This window comes from Chenopodium quinoa, unplaced genomic scaffold (genome assembly GCF_001683475.1).
Source record: "Chenopodium quinoa cultivar QQ74 unplaced genomic scaffold, ASM168347v1, whole genome shotgun sequence".
In the NCBI taxonomy this organism is placed as follows: Eukaryota; Viridiplantae; Streptophyta; class Magnoliopsida; order Caryophyllales; family Amaranthaceae; genus Chenopodium; species Chenopodium quinoa.
The window spans coordinates 3954045-3976235 of NW_018742815.1; the positions used below are offsets into that span (position 1 = coordinate 3954045).

Sequence of the window (22191 nt, forward strand, 5' to 3'; positions counted from 1 at the left end):
ACAACAACAACAATAATAATAATAATAATAATATTAACAATAATAATAATATTAACAATAATAATAATAATAATAATAATCAATAAGTAATAAATAATAATAATAATCAGTAAATAATAATAATAATAATAACAATAATAATTGAAATAATAATACTAATAATAATAATAATCAATAAATAATAATAATAATCATCAATAAATAATAATAATAATAATCAATAAATAATAATAATAATCATCAATAATTAATAATAATGATAATAATAATAATAATAATAATAATATTATTATTATTAATATGTACATTTGTATATACACATATGTATAGTAATAAATAATCAAAGATCACTAATCCGTAGTCAAAAATCACTAATTTATAAGTTCAGTTCAGTTCAGTTCAGTTCAGCTGAGTTCAGTCAATCGGAACAAGCCCTAATAGTCACCTTTATTTTGGAAAATAATTATTCAATATATATCTTTTATTATCACAAAAAAAATGTCAATATTTCTTTTTCACCGTTTTAACTTATATTTTTTCTTATTAGTTTGACTTTTATTAATTACCCACTTATTATTTCTCTCATCTCAAGCGTGACCTTAGGAGCAATGACGATCTTAAGGTTTAGTATCACCTCTAAAAAAACCTTAACCAAGTAATTTTACATCCAATAATAAATATCGACATGATTATAGGAATGCATAAGGACATACCCACTTTTCATTAACAGCAAAATTTTTTTTAAAAAAAATTACCGTTTTAACTTACGTTTTTTCTTATTAGTTTGACCTTTATTAATTACCCATTTAATTATTACCCTCATAAAGTGTGACCTTAGAACACTCATATCAGTGACCATTTTTTTCCTCATGAGCAAAATTAATGAGCAAAAACTAAAAAGGTACTACATCAATGAGCAAATTAGAATATGCTCATAAAATGAACAAAGTTAACAATGAACAGTAATAGCGTGGGCCCTGCTCATCAAACTAACTTTATAATTGTATTAATTTAAATAATAGTGTAATTGTAATTAGTAGCACTAAAACTTCATTCATGTATTGGTGGGCTATGTGAAAAAGTAGGAGAGAGAATGATGAGCATTTTTTTTTATCACTAGTGTGACAAAATATGCTCACCAAATATGCTCATGAGCAAATTAAGATGGAAAGAGAGAGAAAGTGGCTAGAGACAGAATGAGCAACTCATTTTTTGCTCACTGATGTAAATGCTCTTAGAAGCAATAACAATTTTAAATTTTAGTACCACGTCTAAAACCTTAACTAAGTAGATAAATAATGTAATTACATCCAATAAATATCGACAAATATACATAAGGACATACTCACTTTTCATTAACAGAAACATAACCAAAACATGGCGAACGAAATAGCATACAATTAAAATAGAGTATACTTGCATATAAGAAAAAGGCAATAGGATCTAGATGTTCCAAGACGACTTTTGTACGTATTAGACTACTTTTATAAGAAACACATATTACTTAGTACATATAAAACCCACAACAACACCAACTACATTCGTCGGTCCATTTTTGTTTCCCCCTCAAAAATAATGTCATAGCCATCATTTCCTTATACTCTCTTTTCTCTCAAGTGACGATATCTTGTTCAAAAATGGTGGCTGCTGCTTTGAATAGGCTCAGCCTCAGCAACCTTCCTCGGCTACCATGGTGGTGCTGTTACATGGTTGTACTGTTTATGATTGCCTCGTGCTCATCTGCTCAATCGCAGAATACTACTCGCACACCTGTTTTATTTTTGTTGAAAAGCCGTTTTTTATTTTTCGTCAAAGCACACCTGTTTTAAAATGTTTTTTGTCAACACCCACCTCTCCTCGGATTCCGATAGTTCATAGTTGACTTGATTTTTTTGAGGAGAGATTTGAGGGTCTAAAATGAATTGTAGTTATTACTTTGATAGGGTGGTAGTAATATGTAATTGATTTAGTTATAAAATTAATCTGTTTTTATATAGATCACAACTTTTAACTATTTCTTCCTTTTTTTTTTTTTTTTTTTTTTTATTGTACCATTTTTTGTACTGGAGAATTGCAAATTACTTGAATTTTTTTTTTGGGCAATGAATTGTCTATGTTAATACGTACATCAGTACATGTATAAATAGTGTCAAAAGTGGAATTTAAGAGGAATAATGAATCAATTGTTTTGAGTTTCATTTGTACGGGCTAATATAAATATTGCATTGTTAAATAACATTATTTTAGGTCTTTTTTGTCATTATGATGAATTTGTGATGATTGATTTATTTCCTATCTTTAGTAGTCACATGGACACCACAAAAAGGGCTAAAATGCAATTTGGGTTCGTTATGTAGATCAAATAATAATGCAATTTTATTATACACATATACTAGTATATACGTACTTGTATTTGTTAAATGATACTATTAATAGGAAGGAGACAACGTTCATGGTCCTTCTGTGTTCTCACAATGTTTAGAACTTCATTCTTTTTTATTTTTTATTACGTAACATCACAATGTTTTAAAGTCTAATTAAGATGGGATTTGTGGAAATAATGTAACGATAATGTTAGTTGATGTGATTGTAGTCATTAATAATTTAATATCACAATGTTGAAAGTTTAATTAAGATGTGATTTGTGGAAGTAATGTAACGATGATGTTAGTTGATGTGATAGTCAGATTTGTCACTAATTAAACATCATTTCATTTCATATTTTGGCCTCATTCATAAATATATTCTCCCACCATCTCAATGACTAACTCAGGGCCTGTTCACTTCGACTTAATTTCAATTCAGTTTAGTTCAGTTCCAATCAAGCTCTAATCAGTTCAGTTCAGCTCTTAATTTTCTTCTCTTATAAAATATTCATTTCAGCTCAGTTTAGCTCCAATCAGTTCAGTTCCAATCAGTGCTCAATTCAGTAAATGTAAACAGACCCTCAATAACTAACTATAGTTGTTTATGCCCATCATGTATACAATTATGATTTATACGTTACTCATGCATGTTACATACTTACATATTCATACAATAAATCAAGTAGGAGCTCATTTTCATCTTTTTCCTTGTATGATTAGTATTGAATTTTTTATCAGCTTTCGATACGGGCTACATACTTTATTCTTATGTGTGACACACCTACACAAGTTGTCATGAGAAACGATATTGGCACTCCAATTGGCACCCCACAAATAATAATTCAATTAAGATAGTACGACTGTACGAGGCCAATAGTGAATTAGAAAGTGACTAGTCCAGCAGTGCCAAAATTACTTGTAGGGACTAGGGAGTAGGGATTAGTGAGTAGTGGCTTTTACGTCCCGTGGGCCGTGGACAACGGACCTGTATTTTTCAACTTAATTTCAGTTCAGTTCTTAATTTCCTTCTCTTATAAAAAGTTTTGTTCAATTTAGTTTAGTAAATCATAACAGGCCAAAGTCGTCATTTCATATTTATAGGAAAATATACTTCGTATAAGTATCATATGAGGACACATGAGCAAGACATTGAGATCTGTACTAGATAAGTAATGAGTGGCTGCTCGAGGAAATTAATAATCTATCCATTATCAAAAAGTCTAAATAAGAACACTTGTATATAGAACTAGATTTAAAATTATGTTTTAACCTTGACAATATTAAGTAAAGACACTTTTAACCTTAACAATATACAAGTAATACTGTAATAAGTAAAGTAAAAAATGTGAACAGTTGTGTGTTTATCCATTATTGGGATGCCAGCAGACTGACAAATTAACAACTGTAGCTGTCATAATGTCATATAGCAACAAAAATGGATTAAGTCTTGGAAAGTAATGTACTCCAAAGTCTTCTTCCTTTTGGCTTTGTTCGAGGACTCATACTATCTTATAATTGTAAATAGTCAAGTCTAGTCAATCTGATAATCTTACTCAATATCTTTATTATTAAGACTTATAAATGTGTGGATATACAGGGTGTACGGAGGGAAAGTGAACCAAACATTCATTAATGTATTGAATTAAAACTAGTGTATTTTTTTAATATGAGAAAGGTTAAATGAGATGACATGTAGCATTGGTGAAAAATATAATTTACATGTGGCATTATGAGAATGATGGTTTGTGTTTTTACATACTAAGTATAGATATAGATATTACCTCTGTTACACATTAGTTGCAAGTCTTCCAACTTTAAAAATTTAACGTCTTACAAATAATACCCCAAAGTTGCAGCTAATATGTAACGGATGTACCTTTACAGAGCTCAAACAATATAATATTGTCCGCTTTGGGTACCTTTACAAACGGTCTCATATTTGAAACAAAGAAATCTTTAATTTTCTTTTTTTTTTTTGTTCTTGATCCTAGTCCAACTAACTGTTTTGCTATATATGAACTTACACTTGAATATTTCTTCAAAACAAAAAAACTTACACTTGAATATGAATCCATATATTTTGAATGTGCAGTCCAAGCTTTGAATACAATTCTAGAGCAGTGGCAAACTCCTGCAAACACTGACCAGTGGAATACAACAGGAGATCCTTGTTCGGGTGCAGCCCTTGATGGATCTATTACTATTGATGACACTAACTACAACCCCTTCATCAAATGTGATTGTACTTATAATCGTAACACTACCTGCCACATTACTGCTTTGTAAGTTGTTGCTGCTCCTCGTACGGTTCAACTCATATATATATGCTCCATATACAAAGGATCAACTGATATATTGGCTCAAATTATGACAGCAAGGTATATGCACAAGATGCAAAAGGCGTGCTACCAGACGAGCTCTGGAATTTGGTCTACCTCACTAACTTGTATGGCTTTTCTATATAATTTGGCACTATCAGCTCTGTTTAAACTTTTAAAGAAAGCGTGGTCTCTTTGCCTAAGAAAACCCATCATACATAATGCATATGTCTTCCTGTCATGTAGGAGGCTGGGACTAAATTACTTGACAGGCCCTATTTCTTCAGGCATTGGAAACTTAACTCGGATGCAATGGCTGTATGTACATCAAATAATATTCAAGTTTTGTGAAAGTCTACCCTTTATTTGTTTAGTTTCTCTTTCTCTATCTTTTCTGATCCAATTTATATTAATTCTAGAGATTTTGGTACTAATGCATTCTCTGGACCAATTCCGAAAGAACTTGGTAAACTTACTGATCTGCGATCACTGTAAGTTTTCTGTATCCAACATGCTCACTTTACATTCCTTACCAGTAGTTTTAAAAGGAGTCTTTAAATGAAAATGTCTCCCTATAATCAGCATCATATTTGAATTAATAGGGACTATGACCGCTAATTTCTATTCATAAACGTGTGTGGATTCCTATGTCGATTCTTTGAAGTGCAATAGATGTGATACGTAGTATGCTTACTTTTGCAGGGGTATTGGTGCAAACAATTTTTCTGGTTCCTTGCCATCAGAGATTGGAAACCTGAAAAAATTGCAACAATTGTAAGTCCTTAGTCTTGTTTATTGAGTGATGCATATTGAGATTGTTTGTGGCTCAAAAAATTGCAACAATTGTAAGTGCTAAGCTATAACCTTTTTCTTCCTTAACAGGTACATTGACAGTTCTGGTGCAACTGGTGTAATCCCGTCAACATTTGCAAATTTAGTAGACCTTCAGACTGTGTAAGGGCTCACAATGACTCGACCCACCCATCCTGAACTCATTTCCAAATACTTACTTAAAAGAGTTCCTTACGGAGTTATATGCAGTGTTTTATCGCTTTCATTGAGTGGAAACTTTTGATCATTCAGGTGGGCATCAGACATGGAATTAACGGGTCCTATACCTGACTTCATAGGGAACTGGAGCCAACTAACAGAACTGTGAGTAATTCACTCAGAAAATTCTGATTTCACATTTTACCTGTTCTTCTTGTCAATTCAATAATAAATATTTTTTTACTTTGTATTAATATCTGGTGTTGTATGACACTATAAATGTTTCATGTAGGAGGCTTGAAGGAAACTCATTCCGGGGACCAATACCATCATCTTTTTCCAAACTAACCTCATTGCAGCAGTTGTGAGTTTCTCTCTTAGTTGTTTTTATTCCGTCTTTCTTTCTAGTCTCTCTATGTTTTTGTTTGTGACTCGTTAATATAAAGGCGCATCTGCATTCTTAAGAAGACATTCAGGCAATTAAGTTTTTCAGCTGTATCTGTCATGCAGGAGAATAAGTGGCTTGCTAAATGGGAGCTCATCTCTGGATTTTGTAACTAGTCTTACATCCTTAAACATCTTGTAAGATCACAAGATTCTAGCATACATATGAGCTTTTCTTAGCTCTCATTTTACTATGCCTTTTTTTGCACTTGATAGTTTGAAAACTTTTTTTGTTTTCCTGCAGAGTTCTGAAAAATAACAACATCACAGGCCCCATACCTCGTGGTATAGGAGCACTGGAAAGTTTGACACAATTGTAAGTTGTTATTCAACTAATTCTAAATCAATGTTGTTGGATTATCTTATGTATCTGGATGTGTAAAGCCAAAGATATTATTACAGTATGAAATTCGCAGTGGAAAGTAATCTATTTATGTGTAGCAGTTGTTGATTTATGAAGTTTCAAAATTTTGTTGGACAACGTGTAATTAAGTTTGGAATTTATAAATAAACAAGAGAATAAGATTTTTTGGGTGCATGTGGATCTAGGGTAATACATTAAGTTAAGTCATTAAGGGTCTGTTCTGATTTACTGAGCTGAGCTGAACTGAACTGGACTAAACTGAACTGAATAGAGCTGAAATAAATTGTTTATGAGAGAAGGAAATTAGGAGCTAAACTGAATTGATTGGAGCTGAACTGAACTGAACTGAAAAATGCCGAAGAGAACAAACCCTAAGTCAAAGTAAGAAAAAATTCTCCATCTTTCCCTTCTAATCACATCACCACTCCATCATCCCTTTGTACACCTTAAATCACCTTCATTTTCCGAAATGCCAATCCAAGCACACCTTGAGTGTTAAACAAGTACCAAATGGAGTTCCTACATAGTTAAGACTTTCTAATTGTCTTTGTACTTTTATAGTAGTTTGGATGAACGAAAATAATTTTCTCCTTATGACCACATAGAATGAGCGCTTTTGGTTCATTCACAATTATGGGACTAAGGCTTGGATTGATTGATTAAAGGAATAACATGAAGTTGGACTGACCTATTAAAGTAATGTCCTTAGTATCCATTGAAGTGTTCAGAAGTGGTAGGCTGGTAACACTTTGCTTCACTCTATTGCAGTAGCTAGAATCATTGAAAATGTTGATGGCGATTTTATCTACATAGACATAAAGACTTACTTTCTGTAGTGATTATGTGATCATATTTATTGTCTTTTGGCTTCTATTTTATTTCCTTTGGCATTGACGAAAGCGAATGACATCAGGGACCTAAGCTTCAACAGCTTAACAGGACAAATTCCAGATTCTGTCTTCAGTCTCAGCACTCTTGCTTACTTGTGAGTATTGTGCCTTGTTACTCTTCTGGCAATATCTACTGTTAATAGTTTGGGCTGTCGTTTCATTCTTTTATCTCTTCAAACACATAATTCAGAAATTTAATGCAGTTTCTTTCTTTGTGATCAGGTTTCTTGGAAATAATAGGCTTACCGGGGCTATTCCTTCTCAGAAAAGCTCATCTTTGACTACTATGTAAGCTATGTTACCATGCTGAAATCATTATCTATTACAATCTTGTAATTACTTCTGACAACTCTGAATTGTGCAAAATGTTTCCTACAATTGTACGATTTCAAATATCTATTACAATTTTTTCCCACTTTTCTATTGTCTTTTTTATTAGATAATACTTTGACAAATTTTCTTTGTATATAGTAACTATCTTGTCTTTTTTGCGTACAGAGATTTGTCCTACAATCATCTATCTGGGAGCTTCCCTTCTTGGGTCAGCCAACCGAAACTACAACTGTATGTTTTGTCTAATCTTCTATGAATTGCAAAATTGCCATCAGTATCTTGTTTCATATGCTGTATACTTTGTTCTGTTTCGTGTTTCACCTATTTCTTATCAAAGTTGTTTGTGAATGCAGTAACTTAGTTGCAAATAATTTCTCGGTACAAGGCTCAAACAGCAGGTTAGAATTTTTGCTAAAATCAGAAAATTTCTAGATAATTGCTTGACTGATGATTTTCTTTGAATCCAAAATATGTTTACCTTCATTTATAATGATATTTTTGGAAGTACAAGTTTTTTAGAGTACTAGTACAAACGATCCTTATCCTTCCAGATTCTAGGATCGGAAGGCTTAAACTTTGATTTTTATTACTTAATGTCGATAACTTAAGCCTAGAAGGGTGCATGTCGCACAAGCCCTCCTCAAATCTTCTGTTAAAACACTCTTAGATGCATGTTATTTCAAGCTGAAAACCTCCTAGTCCTTGCTGTTCTAGAAGCATGTTAATACTAAGTAAATCATTATCTTATGAGAAAGAATTGTAGCAGCATTCCAGCATCCTTACAATGATAATTTGGGAATTGGCCAACGATGTCTGGAGTTCTTGTAGTATTTCTGTTGTTTCAGAATCATGGTGTACAGTTACTGTTATTAAAGTTACTTGAAAATTGAAATTAAAATAAGCCAACTTTGTTTCAATGCATTAGATGTGGCTCACACCTAGACATGGCTTCAAGTTGTGTTGTGGCTGTAGCGGCTTAATTCATGGTCTTGCGGAGTTTAAAAAGGCCTATACTATGCAGTCACGATGCAGCAAATATTTAATACCCTGCATGTACTACAAAAATCAACCATGAAGTTGTACTAATTTGTAACTTGCAATATAATTCGTCGTTGTATTAGTTGTAATGTAATAGCTTGTTTATGTTTAGCATCTAATGTTTTGATTGCAGATCTTTGCCATCAGGGTTGAACTGTTTGCAGAACGGATTCCCTTGCAACGCTGGTGCTGGACGTTGTAAGTATATACTTTTACTTCCTTTTTGGCCTTTGGTTTACCTGTTGTTTGTTGGGAAATTTCAAAAACTTTATGTAGTGACTAAAGCTTATCAAACATATAGACATTAGACGGTAAGAAGAAACATTTCTAATTCAGTTGGCGGGCACAAATTTATCTGTTTTCACTTATTATTAATGTCTTAGGCATCAATGAGATATCCAGGTACCAGCTGCACTTGATATATTTCTACTTATCTGTAAGAAGAAACATTTCTAATTCAGCCGCTCTTTCGTGCAGTTTCTGACTTTGCAGTTAACTGTGGTGGTCCACAAATTAGAGCATCAAATCAAGTTGTATATGAAAGTGGATTGCAGACGCTTGGTCCTGCTACTTATTTTGTGCCAAGCAGTGATAAGTGGGCTGTCAGCAATGTTGGATTGCCAGCATCAAACAACAATGTCACTTATACATTTGACAGTCCGCGCCAATTTATCAGCCAAGACTCTGAATTATTTCAAACAGCTAAACTGTCAGCTGGATCCCTACGGTACTATAGACTTGGGCTTCAGAATGGTAATTACAGCGTGCTCCTGCAGTTTGCAGAGAATCAAATTGAAGACAGTGGTACATGGAAAAGTCTTGGAAGGCGTGTGTTTGATATTCTTATTCAGGTAACAGTTACAACTTGTGTTGTTTAAGAGATTGTTCTGATTACATTATTTCTTGTAGCCTAACTTATTGTTATTGTAAACCAGGGAAATCGGGTGGAAAGAGATTTTGACATACGCAAGGCGGCAGGGGGTCGTTCATATAGACCTGTTCAGAAAAACTATACTGCTCGGGTGACTGCAAATTTTCTTGAAATACATCTTTTCTGGGCTGGAAAAGGAACATGCTGCATACCTGTCCAGGGAGCTTATGGACCTATGATATCAGCTGTCAGCGTAACTCCATGTAATTTAATGTTTGTTTAGTAGGATAGTATTTCTATCTGTTTATTTCAATTTTCATGAAGTAATCAACTACATTCTGATTTCCAGTGTTTCAACCAAGACCTATAAGCTCATCAACAAGTCATACAGCTGCTATAATTGTCGGAATAGTTGTTCCAGTTATTCTCCTTGCGCTTCTTTCTTTGGGTGCGTGTTGGTTTTTTAAAAGAAGAAAGAGATTGCGTGCAGCACAAGATGGTATGTCGAGTATAATTTATATTTTACTAATATATCTTTTTATAATAATGCTACTATCATATGAACCTTGAAGTAGTAAGTTATTACTCTAAACTTTCTAAGCTAAAGAGTCCAAAATAATGTCATGCCTTACTGAATTTTATGATTTTATAGAACTTGCATTGGCCAAAACATCTGCAATCACTTCTCTTTGGTGCCATTTTAATTTTTTCTGTTATATTTGCAGAGTTGGCAGGCATTGATGCGAAAGCATATAGTTATGCTGAACTGAAGTCAGCAACTGGAGATTTCGACCCTTCAAACAAGCTTGGTGAAGGAGGCTTTGGATCTGTCTATAAGGTAAACTGTTAATAATAAACATGGTGCTTCATCTTCTGTTATAAGATAAACTAATGTACCTGTCAATAAACTTGTGCTATGTCTGTAATTACAGGGAGTCCTGAATGGAAATGTAGTTGCAGTCAAACAGCTGGCTGTAACATCTCATCAAGGGAAAGACCAATTTATAACAGAAATAGCTACGATATCTGCAGTACAGCACCGAAACCTTGTAAAGTTAAATGGATGTTGCATTGATGGGCAAAAGCGTTTGCTTGTTTATGAGTACCTAGAGAACAAGAGTCTTGATAAAGTTTTGTTCGGTATAACTCTTTCTTAATAAGCTTCTGTATATAGAATATGCAACGAACTCATGATGCAGGACTTGTTTTAATTATCTGCATTCATCTTTTATTCAAATGACAGGAGAGAATAAATTGGAACTGAATTGGGCTAAGCGCTTTGAGGTGTGCCTGGGGGTGGCAAGAGGCTTGTCTTACCTTCATCTAGAATCACGCCTTCGAATTGTGCACAGGGATGTTAAATCCAGTAATATCCTGCTCGATTCAGATCTTAATCCCAAAATTTCAGACTTTGGTCTAGCCAAACTTTAATGAGAAAAAGACTCACATGAGCACTGGTGTTGCTGGCACAGTGTAAGATCCTCGTACCAAGCTAACTTACTTTGATTGTTAATAATGCACTTCTATCTACGTGCTCTAATACAAGAGCGCGTACAATCTCTTACAGTGGATACCTTGCACCGGAGTATGCCATGCGTGGCCATCTTACAGAAAAGGTCGATGTGTTTGCTTTTGGTGTTGTTGCTCTAGAAATAGTCAGCGGGAGATCCAATCATGTGCCCACCTTACCCAAGGAAGAGATGTACCTTCTTGATTGGGTATGATCCATGACACTTCTTTTGTGTGTTTTGACCAGAGGATGCCCCACTTTCTCACATGACATTTTTGTAAATAAACCAACAACTTTATTCAATCGTGGAGCCCGCCGTAATGAAAAAAGTTGTTGATTTATTCACAAAAATGCCCCCATGAGAAACAAATTTCGTTTCTCAATATGAGAAACAGGGAATTTCCCTTTTGACCATCTATTGTATGTAAAATGTAATAAATTAAATGACAGTAACATGCCATTGACAACTGATTTCTTGTATATACCTTGCTAATGTAGGCATGGCATCTATATGAGAGCGGATTAGACATAGAGCTTGTTGATAAGAGATTGAAAGTATACAACAAGGACGAGGTGAAAAGAGTGATCGAAATAGCATTCTTATGCACCCAAACATCACCAGGGCAACGCCCTACAATGGCTCGTGTGTTGGCGATGCTATCTGGGGACGTTGAAGTGGGAACTATTCCATCAAAGCCAACATACTTGACTGATTGGGCATTTGATGATGACTCTAGTTATGTTACCAGTGAAGCTTCAGAGTATTCAAGACCTGCATATTCTTCTACAACTACAAGTAATTACACAACTAGTCGAGGTCTGAATTCGCCTGCTGATAATGTCAGCCTTGTTCTCAGTTGATATTCAAGGACGGATCTATCATTTCAGTTATTTGTATAGTCATTTAAGTCTGGAAATCTCAGCTCAAAGTTATAAAAACAGCTTTCTTATATGTAAACCACAGTAATATTGTTCATGACTTTGATTCAGTTTCAAAATTTGGTTTGCTTGTTCAGAAATTTTCAGTCAATAGTTTATTCAAGAGTTTGAGTGTGCTACCAGATATCTCTGGTAGTGATCTAAGTTTTGTCAAAGTAAATTTTAATTTGATCCATTTTGATATGTATTTGGCTGTCACTCATTTCTATTACAGATGTTGTACGACTTGCAATCAACGAATTAATTAACCTTCCCCTTATTCAATAATAATAAGTGCGCAAATAAGTACACTCTCTAAAAATGGGTAGGGGCAACTCCCATGACACGTACTAGTCAATATTAATACCCTTTCTTTTAAGTTTTGTGTTTATTAGTTCTTAGCATTTCAAATAGTCTTTGCTTGGATTTGCCTATAACAAATAGCCCATCACAATTGAGTATAGTTTTGGGCATGGCATCATTCATTATATGGTCAAAAATTTACTTTTATAATAAAGAGTCATAAATGATAATGATATGATGTAGACAAAATTTAATCTGAACTCTTAGGTGACATTGCAAACACAACGAAACACTACATACAGTTTGTTAATGAAATTGATGAGCATTCATGAAGGGCTACGCTAAAGATAATTAGAGAGAAGAGTTTGAAGTAGATATTGTATCGAATTGCAAAATACTATAGAGATGCTAAGCTGTGAGGTGGTTCGTTGTGATTTGTTTTTTAAAATTTTCAATGCAAGATTGCAAGAAGGTGATATCTTTCTCTCTTTCTTTCTTTTTTATTTTATTTTATTTTATTTTATTTTATTTTTTATTACTATCTAAGAAGTGAGCTTCATTTTCTACAAGAGAGGAAAATTGGATTACATGTGCAATGATAATGTGCAATTATAATGTGCAATTGTGGAAGACACTGAAGTGTAATGTGAACGTATGTATGTAACTAGGTTTTTGCAGCAAGTTCCTAGTTAGTCATAACATTGATCTATCAGACTGAACAGGCCTAATGTTGAATCAGACTCGAGGGCGACTAGTGATTCAAACTTCACAGGGTTGAAATCGGCATATGCAATCAGCATATTCAGCATACTCTATAAAATTTTCACAGGAAAAATATGTTGTTTCTTTTTGCTATATCTCTGAGTCTATATATTTCTGATGGACAAAAATCAGACCCTGAAACTACAAAGAGGGAAGAGAAGCTGTTTTAATCCCTGACACCGGTGAAGATGAAGTAGTTGCATTGTCGGTCCAATTCTTCTCACCCCAGTGCCACAACATGCTTTCCCAAAAGCAGAAGTTTTCAAAGCATGTTTCCAATCTTGGATCTTTGATCTTTATCTTCCAGTGGCCGTCAGTGTAATTCGCTTTCTCAGCCTGCCTTCTATCCCATTCCAATGATGCCTTCTGCTTAGACCTAAGCAAACAGTATTTATGCAAGTTTTCAGGCATCGCATCATGCACCTTCCACCAAGTTTTATGAGCAATATCGCTGGCAAACTCATGCAATAATTCATTATTCCAGTTGCAATCATAATCCCGAAAGCACAGCCATGGTTTCAAGCCTAGGTAATGGATCACATAAAGTATTGGTGGATCTGCACCAAATAACCTGGTTTTCATTTCTTTCTTTTCAGGCTCGTCACCCTCCCAGTAATGCTTTAAGAAATTCATTCTCTTGGGAATCCGATGCCACCAGGTGAAGATCTCATTCAAATAGCCTTGGTCCCCACCATTGTACGATTCAATCTCATTAATGTGGTCCATTAGTAATTGAAATGTACAATTAGATGGCTCAATTACCATAACCCCAGAGTTGAAAAGAGTAGCATTGTTCCCTATGGCAGAAATCTCTGGCAACCCAAATAGGAAGTCGAGATTTCGGAGTATAAGAAGGTCTGCATCTATGAAAATGATCTTGTCATAATCAGTTAGCTGCCAGAGACGGAATTTGCTGTAGTTCCACTCATTATAGGCTTCTGGTTCAGCTTTTGGGTTCCTGATTCTTTGGATGGTATGAATCTTCCAACCTGCAGCCTCAAGGCCACCTCGGTGATAATCACTGATTGTGTCATCAACAAGTATGACTAAATCACGAGTTGAACCAGACATTCTAATGCTTTGTGCTGCTGCAATAGCTCCACATACATACACGTGTGCTGAATGAAGGATAGTAGCATAAGCTTCTCGATGTGCAGTTCCAGAAGATAGATAGGCTGATATAAAAGTTCAAGTTAAAATTTTAATCGTTAGTAAATATCATGCAGCATACAGAGCATTTGGTCATGCGCACAACCATACTAAGAGGTTGAAAAGTATGAAATAACAATAAATGACGTAATGACACCATTATTCACAGGTAATTCAGGGCTGAAGGAAAGTGCATTTAATAATAAACTATTGGTACTCATTAAAAGGAAAGGCATATAAACAAGCTAAAATAGTACATGACTTTCATTCATGGAAATTTGGACATCTTATTCTAAAATTGTCCAAAAAATTGTTCAGTTAGCTCTGAAGGATTTAACCCCCTCACCCTCCCCAAGTAAAGGGGAAAAATTCAATGGTTTCTCCTTGCATAATTTTATTTGGTCATAATTAAGAATTGTGAAAAAAATTTATAACTTATTCACTACATTAACCCAGCTTTACATAATTGTATATAAACTTTTAAATCAAATAAACGATAAAATGACAGGAAATGATTTGCAGGGGCATAAGTGCACTCTGCACACTTCCCAGATCCAGCATTTTGCCAGCATTTTTTTTTTTCTATTTCAATATTTGTTCCGATAGAATGTTTTTCAAAATGCAAAAATCATATTAAGAAACTTTTATCACCTCAGTCAATGAAATACATTTATCAAAATGGAATTGCAGGTATTTATGTATAAGTCTAACTGAGCTTTTATCAATATCCTGGCTTGTAGCTTTTCTTTCTCATTCATAAGAGCGATACATCTGTGTGTCTGACTGTCTGTGTTAAAGTTGTCAGCACAGGAAAAAGAAAATTACCAGTATGAAATTTAATCGCCAAGCAATTTATTGTTTAACAGCATGCACCCTTCCACACATCCTGTGCACATGCTAAAGTGGGCCAACAAGGACTAACAGCATCCTCACCAAATTGAGTGGTGTTCTGGTGCAATAGATTTTTGTAGGCTGAACTAAGTATAAGCAATGTAGCTAAGAGTCTAAGATTACCCCATACGAATGCCACAACATAAATTCAAATATCCAGAGTTAAAACAAAACATTTCAGCACAACAAATATATATCTTTTAGATCTTAAAAACACAAAAGCCAGACATGCACCAATAGAATAACATCTACAAAGACATAATACCTTTTGGATTGAGAGGGAGCGCAAGTTCACATGATCCGACAGGAAGCTGAATCTTTTCTCTTAGGGTATTGAGATTGGGCTTGTACAGCCATGCATTCCCAGCACGCGACACAAGTTCCTTACAGGGGAAGAGATTTGGGATAGGAAAGCAATCAGAAATCAACAGTATATGCAGATCATATGACCCCTTAGCAGATGCAGCAAGCTTTGCTGCAGCAAGCTGTAAGTGCAGCCGTGCAACATCTCTCCACCATTTTCCTAGCTTGTTGCAAGGCAACTTCACAGCAATAAGATCCATACGTGCATTTCTAGGAGCCTGAATACTGGGAAGGGAAGGACAACTAGGTATCTCAAAGTCTTCTTCCTCATCAATCCACTCAGGATACAGCGTTTCCCAAGTCAAACTTTTAGGAACATGGTCCAGATGCAAAATCATATGCTCAGGGGAAGGTAACATTTCCTGCCAACTATCAACTTCATTTTCTTTGAAATTTAACAGGCCTATAGCCTTATAGTCATTCTTATCAATAAGAGTTTCCATGACTTCTGAGATTTGATTCCAATCAATAGCTAGATCGGATACATAGCGCTTGTCAACATGACTATCCCCTCTCCATCTATCTACAATGCTCATCCTGCATTCATAAAAAATCCGTATTAAGCAAATTGCATAGGATAAATGATAGTCACTACTATAAAACTCAGAAAATAAACACAGGAAATGCGTAAATTTAAAAGAAGAAACCGGCAGAAGTGGTCACTGATTCAGGTAATGCAAAATATAGCAGGAAATTTGAAACCTTGAATTAATTTGGTATAACAAACTATAAATTGAAATAAATAGAGCTAAAACCTCAGGAATTGCTCAAAGAACAGTGAAAGATGAAACTTACTGAGAATTGGATTTCGATATATGTTCTGTATGCTTAAGGGATGGAGAGTGAAGAAGTGTCAAAAATGTTGCAATCAAAACGACAACTAGGATGAACTTTAATGGGGTAAACTTGCAGTTATAACTTCTATCTTGGAAGGAAGTATATGATGCCTTTTCTACATCTCTACTATCTCGATGTCTTAGAGACCTTCTTTTGCTTGATTCTTCACTGAAAGAAATCAAAGAGACAGAGAAACATTAGCAAGCAAACTATTTAGACTGGCAAGGGCAGTGTTGAGCCCAATTTTACTAACAGCGCTCACATTCCCTTATACTGAGAATTAGAATGTAAGGAATAAGACAAACAGGCTGCTAACATGTGTAATCAAAGAAGATAAATGCTAGATCCTAACTGTCAGATTTTCTTTCTATATCTATAGAACATATTATTGCTCAATAAACTGGTTCAATGAATCCTACTTATACTAAACTTTATTGCCAAAATTATGAAAAGTATACTAGCTCCTACACCCCATTGTTTTGGAGCTAAAAGTGAAGTTAAATTAGCTTCAAAAGTTAGTTAATGACCGGAAAGCATTTATATACTATTACTGGGTCGTAATTTGTATACTATTAAACTTCATAAATGACTAATTGCAGCTTCTCTCCCAATTCCCCACAGCCCCACCTCCACCTCAAACACACACACATAAACAGTCACAAGAAGTAGAGCAGCTTATCTCACTAAATACAAGAAATATAAATGACTGCTTTGTTTTGTTCGGTATAAGTCCTACATCATCCCCATATTCAATACCTATGTAACTATGTTACTTGGACTCTTCACTAGTTCATTGCACCTCAAGTACCCGTGTCAAATCCTCAACACTCCAGCTTGGGAATGGATTCTTCAAACCTTCATTTTAGTCCAAAATCATGGATTACTTACAGATAATACTCGAGTCAAACAATGGGAGCACATACCTATACCTGACATGAGTATCCGAGTCGTAATAACTTAGCAATCCTTCACCAAATAGTTAGGTTAGGAACCTAAATGGGGAAGCCAACATCCCTCTGCACAACCCCCACCCCCCCTCCCCTCCCCCTCAACTCTCCACCTTTGCCTAACTTTCAAGTCCAAGCCTAAAATCTCATTAACAATGACTCCCCAAAATCCCATCTACCCTTGATGAACAAGGTTAAATGACTAGCCCCATCATCATAGAACATTCATATACATTGTAAAATAATTCGAAACCTCGAAAAGCCAAAACCATGAAAATTCAAATGTCAATTTAATCAACATCAAACTACACAAAATTATAGCATTCTTTACAGCAAAATCCCACAAAAATGAGCATTGTAAGAACCCACAAAAATGAGCATTGAAGAACCCACAAAAACAATTAAATACCCATTAAAATTTAACACCCCAAAATTGAACTTATACTTAATGATCAAACAATGGTAAATTCCACCGACAAATAACCCACATTCAAAATCATACTACTCTAAGAGCAAAACAGAAAGTTAGAGAGAGAAAGAAGACGAACACTGAAGCAGAAACACGATGACGGGCTTCTGGGGCTTTTGGGGATGAAGCAATTGAACCTCTCATCTTCTACGTTTCTTGGGATTTTGATGAAAAACTCCCAGCAAAAAAAAGCACTTACATCTGATCAAATAAAACCCAGAAAATTGCAACAAAAAGCAGTTATAGCATAGTAGTAAAATTGAATGCAAAATGGGGAAGATCACAACTGAGAATTGAAGGAGGAGAGAGAAAGTGAGAAGAAGGAAATGGGATCTTGGTTAATTTAGTAGGGGAGTAGTAGGAAGATGAAGCAGCAGAAATTTGTATGCCGGGAATTTTGTCAGTAAATTTTTTAATTTTGACGGCTCAAGGACCAACTAGCTTAAGAGGTGGGTAGTGTTAGAAGCAGGAGACGAAAATAGTGAAGTCAGCCTATAGGCGTTTTGTTTGTTTTAAGTTTTAACAGTTCTCTATGGGGCCTACGAGTAGAGGTCTAGAGGGTGACAATCGGGTCTTTTGGAATCTAAATACGGTATTAGATTAAGAATTATGGGTTTATTAAGGTCGAGATCAATTTGAAAAATGATTCTTTTAAAGTAGTAAAAAAAAAATTAATTTGTTTGGTTTGGAATAATTTAGGTCTATTTGAGTCTAATGTCAATTTGCCCTTAATGAGTAGTGATCAGTTTGTCTTTATGATAAACAAATTTATTGGGGGCATAAGCGTCTTTTCATGTAATAATTGAGGGATACATGCATCTTTGCATATACTAGTTGAGGGGTATATGAGTAATTTGTTAAATGCAAGTTGTAAATAATAATTGAACGGCTGTACAAAAATACTGAATAAATGACCACGCTTTTTGAATATATTTACAAAAATTGCTATCAGATTAACAAAATTCGTTAATCTAGCAAATAAACATTGTATTTGCCTTTAATGTATTATATAACTCTAAAATTTTCAAATTTGACTCTTTGAGAGGTTTCAAAGGTATTCGCAATAACAATTGGTTAATTGAAGCAATTTATGAAACCTTAAGATGAAAATTCTTGGGGTTAAACATAAAACAAAGCCACAAAGTGTAAAAATAAAAGATTTGAGAGTAATTTTCATACAAAATGCACAAAGTCATTAATTAGTCTCTATTTTTACAAAATTTTCAATTTACTGTTCACATAATAATAAAAAAAAAAAAAAAAAAAAAAACGGCTTCTTTTAACAATTTAAAACCGCAAAAGTTAAATAAAAAAAATTGATATTTTTAATTGTTGACATGGACAATAGATGAGTTAAGTATAATGGAAGGACTTCACTTTTTGATTTTTTCACCTTTAAGGACCTTTCACTTTTATTTTCACCTTTGAGGACCTAAGTTTTGATTTCCGGCCAAAATGGAGTTAAGTTAACTCAAGGTGAGTTAAGCATTAATTTATGACATCACTAATAAGTAAGTAAACAAAACTCTAGGACCGAACATTTCATATTTTTCGCCTTTAAGGACCTCTAACCTTTTTTATTCTTCACTTTAAGGACTTCAGTTTAAAATATAAATGTGAACAATTTCTCTTCCTCCATTTCAACATTTTCTATTAAAGGCCAAAATCCAACACTAACCCGGATAATTATTGAAGCATATGCCACAAATCACCAAACTTTCATCAAGTCTCTTTGTCCAAAAAAAAATTAAAAAAATGAAAAAAAAAAATACAACTTTTTTTTAAAAAAAAAAAAAAACAACTTTGTTTCTTATTGTTTATAACAAATGAATTTTTTTAATATATATATCACAGATAATAACCCTTTAATAGCAAATAATAAGAAACAAAATTAGTAAGTAAAACTTTCATTAAATCTAAAACCACATAAACCCCAAAACAATCAAATATCATCAACCTTATCAAATAATACACCATAAAAAACCAATCAACAAAAAAATTGCAGCAGCCCGACATTATAATCGAACGCACAATAATTTTTTAAGTCCGTCAACACTAACGAGGATAGTGGTTGTTGTGGCTTTTCCGTCATACAAACAAGGGGAGAGCTAGAGAAAATTAGAGGAAACAAGTTGGGAGTTTTGGGGTTTCTTTCATTCATACGCCAAACAAATTGAGGAAGGTGGGGGTTTCGTGATGATATATATATATATCACTCGGTGCGAACTGACTAGCTTAGAACGTCGGCCAGCAAGTCCACCGATGTGGTTACAGTGGAGCAACTGTCTAAGAATGAGAAAGAAATAATTCTGATTAAGGAACCATCATTTATGCATGATAATGAATTAATTATGATATGCACTTCGTAATGTATAAAGAATTTGGTAAGGACCTAAGTTTGGTAATTAAAGAATTTAGTAACGTAAGGACTTAATTTTTTTTTTTTTTATAAAATAATTTGCTCTGGTGAGTTAAGGTTGAGTTAAGTTGCCGGAAAATTAACCACAAGTCCTCAAAGGTGAAAAAAAAAAAGTGGGAGGTCCTTAAAGGTGAAAAAATCAAAAAGTAAAGTCCTTCTCTTATGCTTAACTCACAATAGATTGAGAATTTTGTTTTGAAAAAGGGAGGGGTATAATTGAGGAATTTTGATACATTTGGACATTTTCTATGGAAATTGCTCAAAATTTGATCTCAATTCAGTAATTTTCTGTGTTGTTGTTCACAATATCTTTAAATATTTACCTCTCAAAATCATAATATGAAGTAATTAAATTTGTAAAAACTTGTATGTACACTTTACAAAATATTTAGTGGTTTGAGGTTTTTAATGATAAAAAGTGATTTGTCTTAATCCCAAGCACACATGTAAGTATGTAACAGCTTAAACAATAGAGAAACATCATTATGCTACACTAATACTCACTCAATACTTCAATAGACACCACAACTTAAATCTGCATAACTAACGACGATGGTAATAGGCAATCGATCTAAATTCGATTTTAGTTCATATGTAGGCAGTGGCGGAGCCACCCTTGTGCACGGTAGGTCACGTGACTTAGCACAAAAACAGAGAAGGTTTAAATATTAAATATTGCAACTAGTAATGATATGTACTCCGTAGTCTAATGGTGGAGGCTTCATATTTTTAGGCTAAAGTTACTGGTTCGACTCCTAGGGGAAGCTACTTTCCTTCCTTTTTTCTTGCATTAAGAAGATGTAATATATAAACATTTAACAATGCACTTATACAAGTAAGTGCTTAGTGTTGTAATGGTGGGAGGCATTGTAAATTTTGCCAAAGGTTATGGGTATGACTCGAGGGACAACGTTTTTTTTGTTTTTTCCTTTTTACATATATCTACCACTACCTACTTAGTTCTCAAACTGGTACATTGTTAAAGTCATTGTTCGAAAATTTTTTGGTAGTTTCATTACTGACTTGTCATTATCCTTCTCCTTCCCCGTAACAATTAATATTTTTGGAATGTCTTTTTTTAGAATTTTTTTTGGTAGTTTCATTAGTGACTTGTCATTATCCTTCTCCTTCCCCGTAACATTTAATATTTTTGGAATGTCTTTTTTTTAATTAACTTTTAGAATATTAATGCATTAATTATGATTGGTATGCGGTCGATGGGTAACGGTGACCTAGCACCCGTAAAATCCTGGATCCGCCACTGTATGTAGGCGATAAGTATTCCACTTACAATCTGTATCAAATTAGATAACTTTCAAATCTATTGACAATTATGAAGTATAATCATGCAAAATTTCTTTCATATTTGACATCAAGTAGGGTCAATTTAAAAAATCCAACATTGAATAAGAGACATATATGAATGCGATAACTCCACTTGCCTCCAAAAATTAATTTAAATTGAGTTGGTTTTACCCGGTCTACGCCTAGAGATGAAAATGGGTCGGGCTAATATGAGGGTCGGTTAGACACGACACGAAAATAGCCCAACCCAATACAACACAATAGGCACATTGGTGAGCTGTGACATGTAGGGGTGTGAAAAAAAATCGTAACCGTTAACCGGTATGACTAACTCATTTTATAAGTTAATCAATCGTATAGTTAAAAATAAACAATTGTGGTTAACCGAACCGTTAAATATAGCGGTTAACTATTACGGTTACGATTACACTTTTGAGTAAACGGTTAACCGTTAAAATAAAAATATATATTTTATATAATATTCTATGTTTTTAGGAAAAAAATATATTATTAAGTTAACTTTAAAAGAACATTTATTGATTTGTAATCAACTAATTCGAACTTATTATTGTTTATATCAATATGTGTAGTACTTAGTATTAAAGTTCAAACTCTAAAAAAGGCAAAAAAAAAGTACTGAGTTAAAATTATTTTATTGGTTAGCGGTTAACTGGTAACTGTACGTCTGTACCGCTAAGAAATGG

General features: G+C 34.0%; 2 protein-coding genes across 2 annotated transcripts; one reads left to right on the top strand and one right to left on the bottom strand.

Annotated features, from left to right (window-relative positions):
• The first annotated feature begins 1349 nt into the window (after positions 1-1349).
• Positions 1350-12294, top strand: LOC110725480 (probable LRR receptor-like serine/threonine-protein kinase At1g56140). Its single transcript, XM_021904950.1, is given in 25 exon segments — positions 1350-1826; positions 4233-4648; positions 4741-4812; positions 4931-5002; positions 5104-5175; positions 5387-5458; positions 5567-5638; positions 5768-5839; positions 5967-6038; positions 6185-6256; positions 6363-6434; positions 7396-7467; positions 7595-7660; positions 7871-7936; positions 8059-8103; positions 8877-8941; positions 9221-9594; positions 9679-9877; positions 9964-10113; positions 10340-10452; positions 10547-10754; positions 10858-11041; positions 11043-11087; positions 11182-11332; positions 11623-12294. Coding segments are annotated over 25 exon segments (3354 nt in total). The 5' UTR covers positions 1350-1637; the 3' UTR covers positions 11986-12294.
• Positions 12295-12658: 364 nt separating this feature from the next.
• On the bottom strand, positions 12659-18421 carry LOC110725800 (putative UDP-glucuronate:xylan alpha-glucuronosyltransferase 3). Its single transcript, XM_021905270.1, has 4 exons — positions 17843-18421; positions 16306-16515; positions 15413-16047; positions 12659-14282 (listed from the first exon to the last, which is right to left on the bottom strand). Exons 1-4 carry the CDS (start codon positions 17905-17907, stop codon positions 13249-13251), a joined length of 1944 nt encoding a protein of 647 aa, XP_021760962.1. The 5' UTR covers positions 17908-18421; the 3' UTR covers positions 12659-13248.
• Positions 18422-22191: the final 3770 nt, after the last annotated feature.

What these genes read in the sequence shown, in the direction of transcription:
- LOC110725800 (XM_021905270.1), bottom strand. Translation starts at nt 17,907, where the DNA reads ATGAGAGGTTCAATTGCTTCATCCCCAAAAGCCCCAGAAGCCCGTCAT. An exon ending in CATCGTGTTTCTGCTTCAGT is followed by an intron (nt 16,516 to 17,842) that starts GTTCGTCTTCTT and finishes GATTTCTTTCAG; the next exon opens with TGAAGAATCAAGCAAAAGAA. An exon ending in ATATCGAAATCCAATTCTCA is followed by an intron (nt 16,048 to 16,305) that starts GTAAGTTTCATC and finishes TTATGAATGCAG; the next exon opens with GATGAGCATTGTAGATAGAT.